The sequence below is a fragment of the Helianthus annuus genome, chromosome 16 (genome assembly GCF_002127325.2).
Source record: "Helianthus annuus cultivar XRQ/B chromosome 16, HanXRQr2.0-SUNRISE, whole genome shotgun sequence".
Lineage (NCBI taxonomy): Eukaryota > Viridiplantae > Streptophyta > Magnoliopsida > Asterales > Asteraceae > Helianthus > Helianthus annuus.
In genome coordinates, this window is record NC_035448.2 from 95,358,677 (window position 1) to 95,367,573 (window position 8,897).

Consider the following 8,897-nt stretch of genomic DNA (forward strand, 5'->3'; position numbering starts at 1 on the left):
TTGATTGGTTTAAACATTCCTAAAATATCATTCTTTTATTTATTCAAATGTCAAGTTTAGCATGCTCATAAACAAACCACAACAATCTTCATGTTTCTCATGATTTCTACTTATTAAGTTAACCAAGATCATGTAAAAGAGGTCTAGTCATAAACATTTCATTCATCAAACATACAAGGCATCTAGTACACATATATAACACTAACCGGTTTGTGAAAAAGGCACCGAATAAAAGGAAGAAACCGAGAGTTGAAGTGTCCGAGTAGTGGTGATGAACTTGACCGAGTTTCTTGACCGAGATCCTTGGTCGGTTGGATCCGAGAGAAAGGAAGGAGATGAGTTTGGTGGTTTGAGGTTTGCAATGAGAGAGAATAGAAGGAATGTGGGTGTGTTTGTGTAGCAAATGAGGGAAGTGGGGAAAGTTTGGGGGTTTTATACAAGGTTTCAAAATAGGCTTAGGGGGTTTCGGCCCAAACCGGTTACGGCCCAAGAGGCCCACTCGAGACCGAGTGGTCTCGAGTCGTGGTCTCGACTCACTAGTATATACGCATATATATATATATATATATATATATATATAGTACATACATACAACACATATCATGCAAAAAGTCACGTTTCCATTTAATAACATATATACACACAAAGATATTACAAGATGTTCGTTCGGAAAAACCTAGAGTGTCACATTATCCCCAAGTTTTAAGAACTTTCGTCCCGAAAGTTAAGGCAGCCACTGTTAAGCTAGAGTGTTTCAGCGGGGTGTCACATCATCCCCCCGTTAGTTTGGAATTTCGTCCTGAAATTCGGTTGTAGCTTCAGTGCTGGGGGTTTCGTTTGGGAACAACTGGGGATATTTGGACTTCATCTGGTCTTCCCGCTCCCAGGTAAACTCTGGGCCACGCCGTGAGTTCCAACGAACTCGTACGAGAGGTATTTGGCTACGTTTGAGGGTTTTGATCTCTCGATCCGTGATCTCAATCGGTTCCTCAGTAAAGTGTAGCTGTTCATCAATAGTGAGTTCCTTGAAGGGAATTATGAGTGTTTCATCTGACAGACACTTCTTCAGATTAGACACGTGAAAAACATTGTGCACTGCACTCAGCTCTGCAGGCAGGTTCAATCTATAAGCAACCTTACCGATTTTCTCGGTAATTTCGAATGGTCCAACATATCGCGGGTTCAGCTTGCCCCGTTTACCGAAACGAACCACACCCTTCCAGGGTGAGACTTTAAGTAGAACCCGGTCCCCGACCTGGAATTCTAGCGGTTTCCTACGCTTATCAGCGTAGCTTTTCTGACGGTCACGAGCTGCCGCCATGCGTTGTCTGATCTGGGTAATCTTTTCCGTCGTATCTACCACCAGTTCTGGGCCTGTGATTTGACTGTCACCGACTTCCGCCCAGCAAAGAGGTGATCGGCATTTACGACCGTACAATGCCTCAAAAGGTGCCGCCTGAATGCTAGTGTGGTAGCTGTTATTGTAGGAGAATTCCACCAGCGGTAGATGCTTCTCCCAATTCTTGCCAAAATCGATCACACATGCTCTAAGCATGTCTTCCAGGGTTTGGATGGTGCGTTCAGACTGCCCATCCGTTTGTGGGTGATAAGCGGTGCTTATGTCCAAACGTGAGCCAAAGGATTTGTGCATAGCTTGCCACAACTCGGAAGTAAAACGAGCGTCTCGGTCGGAAATAATAGAAGTTGGCACCCCGTGTCTCGAGACTACTTCCTTTAAATAGATTTCTGCCAAGGTAGAAAACTTGTCTGTTTCCTTAATGGCCAGAAAGTGTGCAGACTTAGTCAATCGATCTACTATCACCCAAATAGTGTCATTCCCGCGTTGGGATCTAGGTAGCCCCGTAACAAAATCCATGGAAATTTGTTCCCATTTCCACTTCGGGATTTCGGGTTGCTGGAGTAGGCCTGCTGGTTTCTGATACTCAGTCTTGACTCTTGCGCAGGTCAAACATTTGCTAACGTATGCTGCTATGTGGGCTTTCATGCCGGGCCACCAGTAAGTGGTCCTTAAGTCGTGGTACATTTTATCTGAACCAGGATGTACTGAATAACGGGACTTATGGGCTTCGTCCATCACAAGCTCTCGTAGATCTCCGTAAAGTGGGACCCAAATGCGTCCTGCCACATAGTAAGCGCCGTCTTCTTTTTGCTCTAATCGTTGTCTCGATCCTCGCAGGGACTCAGCCCTGATGTTTTCCGGTCTCAGAGCTTCAGTCTGAGCATTTCGAATCTGGGTAGGGAGATTAGACTGGATGGTAAGTTGTAACGCTCGCACGCGCTTGGGCGTAGTGTCTTTTCGGCTGAGGGCGTCTGCCACGACATTGGCCTTGCCCGGATGGTACTTGATGGCGCATTCATAATCATTCAGGAGTTCGACCCATCGACGTTGTCGCATGTTTAATTCCTTTTGCTTGAAGATATGCTCGAGACTCCTGTGATCGGTGTAAATGGTGCACTTGGTACCGTACAGGTAATGTCTCCATATCTTAAGCGCAAAGATCACTGCTCCTAGTTCCAAGTCATGCGTAGTGTAGTTCCTTTCGTGCGTCTTAAGTTGTCGGGAGGCGTAAGCAATAACTTTGTCGCGTTGCATTAACACACAACCGAGCCCATGGATGGATGCATCGCAGTAAACCACAAAGTCGTCAGTTCCTTCAGGCAACGAGAGAATAGGAGCACTACAGAGATTATCCTTTAGTTTCTGAAATGCGGTTTCCTGAGCTTCACCCCATTTATAAACCATACCCTTCTGAGTAAGAGCCGTGAGAGGCTGAGCAATCTTTGAGAATCCCATGATAAATCTTCGATAGTACCCTGCTAGTCCTAAGAATTGGCGGACTTCGGTCGGAGTCTTAGGGGTAGGCCAATTCTTTATAGAGTCGATCTTTGCAGGGTCGACGTGAATTCCATCCTTGTTAACCACGTGCCCAAGGAAATGGACTTCTCGAAGCCAGAAGTCGCACTTCGAGAACTTGGCATATAGTTGCTCATTGCGAAGGAGTTCGAGGATAAGGCGTAGGTGCTGTTCATGCTCTTCTTGACTTTTCGAGTAGATCAGGATGTCGTCTATAAACACGATCACGAATTTGTCTAGGTAAGGTTTGCACACTCGGTTCATGAGATCCATAAATACCGCGGGCGCGTTGGTCATTCCAAAGGGCATGACAAGGAATTCATAATGACCATAACGAGTTCTGAAGGCAGTTTTGGAGATGTCTTCATTACGGACCCTTAGCTGATGATAGCCTGATCGCAGGTCAATCTTAGAATAGTAGCTCGATCCTTGCAACTGATCGAATAAGTCGTCGATTCGCGGGAGAGGGTAGCGGTTCTTGATGGTAACCTTGTTCAGCTCACGATAGTCAATGCACATTCGGAATGTGCCATCCTTCTTTTTAACAAAGAGTACCGGTGCTCCCTAGGGTGATGAACTAGGGCGGATAAACCCTTTATCCAATAGTTCCTGTAGTTGAGTAGAGAGTTCCTTCAATTCTGCGGGGGCTAGTCGATAAGGCGCACGAGCTATAGGCGCTGCTCCGGGAGCTAGCTCGATTTGAAATTCAACCTGACGGTGGGGAGGGAGTCCAGGTAGTTCTTCGGGAAATACCTCGGGGTAATCACGCACTACTGGAAAATCTTCAATCCTCTCTCCCTTTTCCTGCGTGTTGGTGTCAAACATGGAATATAAAATTCTCAATTGTTTTTAACGGCAAAAATATTTACAAACTCAAATAAATTAATGTTTAGTTTGTGTTGGAGTGAACGGAAAGGACTCCAATTGCGGTCTCTGATATTTCGTCTATCTTCCCTGATGATGGGCTCCTTTCGAAACAAATCTCAGCCCTCCAAAAGTGTATCTTTCTAATCAGTTCCCTTGTTAAACATTTCAATCTTCGTTTTGGTTCACAATTTCCTGGTCCATTGTTTTGGCAGCCGAAGGTAAATAGAGGATGGATGGGTCGGAGCTTTCAGCCGGAGAACTTCATTCCCGGACTCGTAATCGGTTTCATTTTCGGCATTTTATTGGATTTATCAAAACCCATCAGAAGGAATTCCAGTATAGGAACAAAAACCATTGGGGTAAAACCCAATTCAAGTAATCCTGATGAAGATTTCAAAATGGTTTGTTTTCTTAATTATTGTATCCATTGCAAACTTTGTTCATTTTGGGTTAAATTATATTGCTAATAGTTTTTTTTTTTTTTTTTTTTTTGCAATATGGGTGTTTTGTAAGCCATTGGTAATTCACTAATAGTCATTCTAACCATTCTTAGGGGATGTGTAGATATATTTATATTTGTATGTTTCACAAAATGAATTTAAGTTGTGATTTTTCATTAGGGCCAAAAGAGTAGAAGCCTTTGTTTTAGAAAGCGCGAGGCGCATCGAAATGACATGGTCTTGAGCTGAGGCGCGAGGGGCTTTTGTACGCCACGCCACGCACCTTTTATTTTTGTGTGTGTATGTATATATATTTTTCATATGTTTCTAGCATTGCTTACCTAAAATGTAGACATAAGTAAGCTATATATTTGGTTTAATACTAAGCAGTCAATAGCGGTGCTATAGCGGTTAACGGACCTCAGGGTGTATAGCGGTCCAAATAGCGGTGGCCTATAGCGGTTCCGCTATTAGCGGCGCTAAATACCGCTATAGCGGTTATAGCAGTAACGGTGTTTGATTGTGTTAATTCTTAAATTAAATACTTCAAAGTTACTATTAGTATTTGATTTGCAACAGGTTTTTGATAATGGAATGATATTACTATGAATTTTGATATTACTATTAATATTTTTCAAAGATATATTTATATATATAAAAAATACATAAATTATGCATGGTATAAAAATTACCGCTATATCACCGCTATACCACCGCTATAACCTATATATCATATAGCGGACCTTGACCGCTATTCGATTTTGGAACATAGGTTTAATATGCAAATAATCTATATGTACAACCTAATAAGCTATATGTACAACATCTTGATGCACAAAATCTTCTCTTGCACAAGAGGTACGCCTCATGCCGCTTTTCCGTGTGCCTTGCGCGCCTTTTTTGTGTGAGTCGCACTTTTTTAAAACCCTCGGAGAAGCACCTAAGAAGTTATTGTATGGAAATAGATTATTGAAATTAAGTTAATTTCATAGAAAAACTTAAAAATGCGAGATTGATGCATGAATCCAACCAACTACTATGATCTAATTGGGCATGCTGATAACATTTAGATGAACATAAAACCAACCATTGTGAGAAGTGATATATATATATTAGTAGTCCACTGTGATATAATTCAAATCGATGTCACAATTACGTCTTTCATGTTTACCATTTAGGATTTGTAAACTACATAAGTTTGGTTGAAGCTTGGTGCAACAGCATAGTTTTTGAATTTTTCTTGTAGGTTCTGGTTGTTAGACAAGACTTGAAGATGGGTCAAGGAAAGGTTGCATCTCAGTGTGCTCGTAAGAAATATATATGAATTATATCGTGGAAGTTTTTTTTTTTTTATATATATATATATATTTTTAGACCTATTACACTTGTTAAAGTTTCTTTGTTTGGGAACTGCAGATGCTGCCACTGGCTTATATGCTAAACTGATGCAAAGGTTTGCCAAAACTTTCTTTCATACGTGTAAAATTAAGTCTTGTTTTTGTTTGTTTATTAGCCCTTCCATTTCATAGCTAGATTCTACCTTTGATTATGAAAATCCAAATCGTGTACGTGTTAGTTAGGCACGTGGGATTATTCGGATTGAATGATTTTATTGGTTTTTATATAAGCCTTAGAGAGCAAGTGACTACTTGGTGAGTTGAAGGTTAAAATACTAGTCATTCAAACAACTTGTGTGCAAATAAGCATACAAAATCAAGAAGCCTGTGTACCGGGTTAATCTCTTCTTACGAAGATTATCTTTTGTCAATATAAAAAAACACTCATTTTAACACTTGAAAGTTAACATGTAGCCATTGTCTTCAAGTATAAGAAGTGGTTGGATTTAACCAAATTATAATGGTAGAAGTTCAAAATTATTTTAGAATTTAAACTTTTACCATGAGATTCAATTCTTTATTTAGAAAAAAAAAACAATTTATTTTTCTAGAAAAAAATATCTTGTGGGTAAAGAGAAGTTTGATTTGTAAAATTTAACTATGTGTAACAGTGCAGTGTACTTTTGGAAGATTGTGTGAGTGAGTCTGAGGCGCCTAGGCACGAGCATTGTGTTTTGACCAGTCACACACACACACACACACACAAAAATAACCTTATATGCAAAATCAGTTAAAACTAAACTATGTTGTTTTAGTTAATTTTAATCTTTGTATTTGATATTTCACTATTTGTTCTTCATCTACTTTACATCTCACTTGGTATACAGACAAATGCATTAGCCTTGCAATCATTAACCGTGCCCCCATTGATGTCATTTCAAAACTTCTTCTTATATGTCACCAATTTTGCATTAAACGAATCATTTGGATCATATGCTGATATGGAATAGGATTAAGCAGGTTTGTCATTTATTAGTATGGATAAGGTAATTGTAACTCCTTGTTATCCTACTCTAGGGGGATAAATATACATTTAGAAACAACAACTAGAAGTATGAAACATATAGAATTACATATGAAAGGCCCAAGTTTATTATTATTTTAGTTTATTAAAATTTTAAGTTTTATTTCTATTTCTATTTCTTGTTTTGTTTATTTAAAAAAAAGAGGTTTGCTAAGTCAAGGGTCTCATTGGGTATTGGTAAGGTTTGCAAAATCCCCAAAATGAAATAGTAACTTTTTTTTTTTTTGTTGAACATTTGGGATATGAGCTACATATTTCATCTGATAAATTTGTTAAATTGTGTACAATTTTAGTGATCAAAGTCTTTTGCGTCGGTGGGAGCGTTGTGGGCAGGCCAAAATAGTTGTCACGTGTAAAAATCAACAGGAAATGTAAGTAGGTGTTCTAATATAGTTTCTACAACTTTTTTCACAACATTTTTCATTTGAGTCTTGTGTTTATTAGGAATAAGCTGCTGGAAGCAGCTGAGGGGATCGGCCTTCCAACATATGTTGTCGCTGATGCAGGACGCACACAGGTATGACTAATTTTTTGGTCAAATCTGTCATTTTTCTGTCCGAAGTTGACATGAAATTGTATTGGTTTTGAAGATTTTTTTTTATGCCTCATTTAAATAATCCAAAGATTTGTCCTTGTTTCTCTTAGTGTATTGCATTTTTTGCGTTGTTGAATCGACTCTTTTGACTTTTAAAGTCAAATCAGTTATTGTAAATTATATCGTATTAATAATTCTTGTTGAATCCAAACATGTAAATTAACAAAAACATATGAAACCGTATGATTTTTATTTGTTTTTATATTTTTTATTGCTTTACATAGGTCTCTGCAGGGTCCAAAACCGTTCTTGCTATCGGTCCTGGTATGCTATTTCTCTCTCTCTCTCTCTCTTTTTTTTCTTTTTCCTATATTTCTTCTTGATATACTTTCATTATTCAATTATCTGAGATAATGCTATAGCGTTCATGGTCAGATTAAATGTATGCATAACTGTTTGACGTTTTTTTTTTTTTTTCAAATGTATGTCAATTTTGAACGGCAATGATGTGAATTTTGACCCATTTACTTATGATTGGATCGATCTGGGTTATGCTAACTAAAGTGGTAAATATAAATAAATTTAGCTTAAAAGAAAACATGCCAAATGGGTCGAAAGTTGCCCAAATTATATACTTATGCGTGAATCTTTTTTAGTTGCATAGAGATAAAAATAATCTTAAAAGTAGGATAGTTAATGCTTTTTATATTATTAGTTTTCATGTATTTTATTATATTATCTTTTGGCAATCAAGGATAAAAATGGTAGAAAATATTATATGTAGTTAATTTAAAGTATTTTATTATGTTATTTTCTGCGTACATGAGGCTATACCCCTTTTGCCTTTTGACCGTAAGCGCATATGAGCGTCTCATGACTTTCAAAACAATGTCCGGCACACTAGTTAAGTAATTATTAAAAAAAGTAAAGGTTTAAACAAAATATGTTTTAGAAGCATTAGATACTGATTTTGATCAACTGGATCATTTGAATTTACGTTGTTGTAGTTCATATGACAATTTTGCTAAATTCTGATCTGATTGAGCAGGTTACAAATCCATTGTTGATTCGGTAACGGGGAAGCAACGATTGTTATGATGTCAACTATCGCGTTGGGAATCAGTGTTGGATGATTCAAGTCTAATGAAGCTAGATGGTTAGGCAGTTAGTTCTATATGGTCCGGTCCTAATACTTACTCATGTTTGTTGTTTTAATATTGTTTTATGAAGAATTAAGGGCCAAAATCATATAAAACATCCACAAAATTACCAGCTTCAATGTTCACAAAACAAACCTACAGATTAAATTTTGGATGCAAGTGACTTTTTAACAACAGCATAAAATACCAAGCACTTGACCATTTTTTGCAAGGCACAAAATCGGCCCGTTTCTTCTAATTGTCTACTGTCACTCCGTCATCTCATAAAAAGTTTCCAATCAAATCATCGTCAAGCTCACTGCCGACGATTTTCGATGGCCAAAAGGTCAACATTGCATTAGAGTGGCTCGAGAAGCCTCCCGTTGGTGGCATATTGCTCAAGAGTGGCTTTCTGAGAAGCTTGCGTTCCTGAAAGTTGCCTCTTGTTATCTTGGATTTTTATGAATTATTTGATTTTGGTTCAGTGTGTTGCACATTTAATTTTTCTTTTTTTTAAAACCTGCTTCCTTATTCCTAGGTTACCTAACTATTTATGCCTATGGCTTGCTCGATGGAACCAACGATCAACATGGGAGGGACGTAGGGGGTGCTAAATGGGT

The 8,897-nt window shown here is 38.5% G+C and overlaps 1 protein-coding gene across 1 annotated transcript; it reads left to right on the forward strand.

Moving 5' to 3' along the window:
• Nucleotides 1-3,714: 3,714 nt before the first annotated feature.
• LOC110916039 (peptidyl-tRNA hydrolase 2, mitochondrial) lies at nt 3,715-8,472 on the forward strand. Its single transcript, XM_022160790.2, has 8 exons — nt 3,715-3,874; nt 3,955-4,143; nt 5,429-5,489; nt 5,599-5,635; nt 6,897-6,974; nt 7,048-7,120; nt 7,423-7,462; nt 8,187-8,472. Exons 1-8 carry the CDS (start codon nt 3,761-3,763, stop codon nt 8,234-8,236), a joined length of 642 nt encoding a protein of 213 aa, XP_022016482.1. The 5' UTR covers nt 3,715-3,760; the 3' UTR covers nt 8,237-8,472.
• Nucleotides 8,473-8,897: the final 425 nt, after the last annotated feature.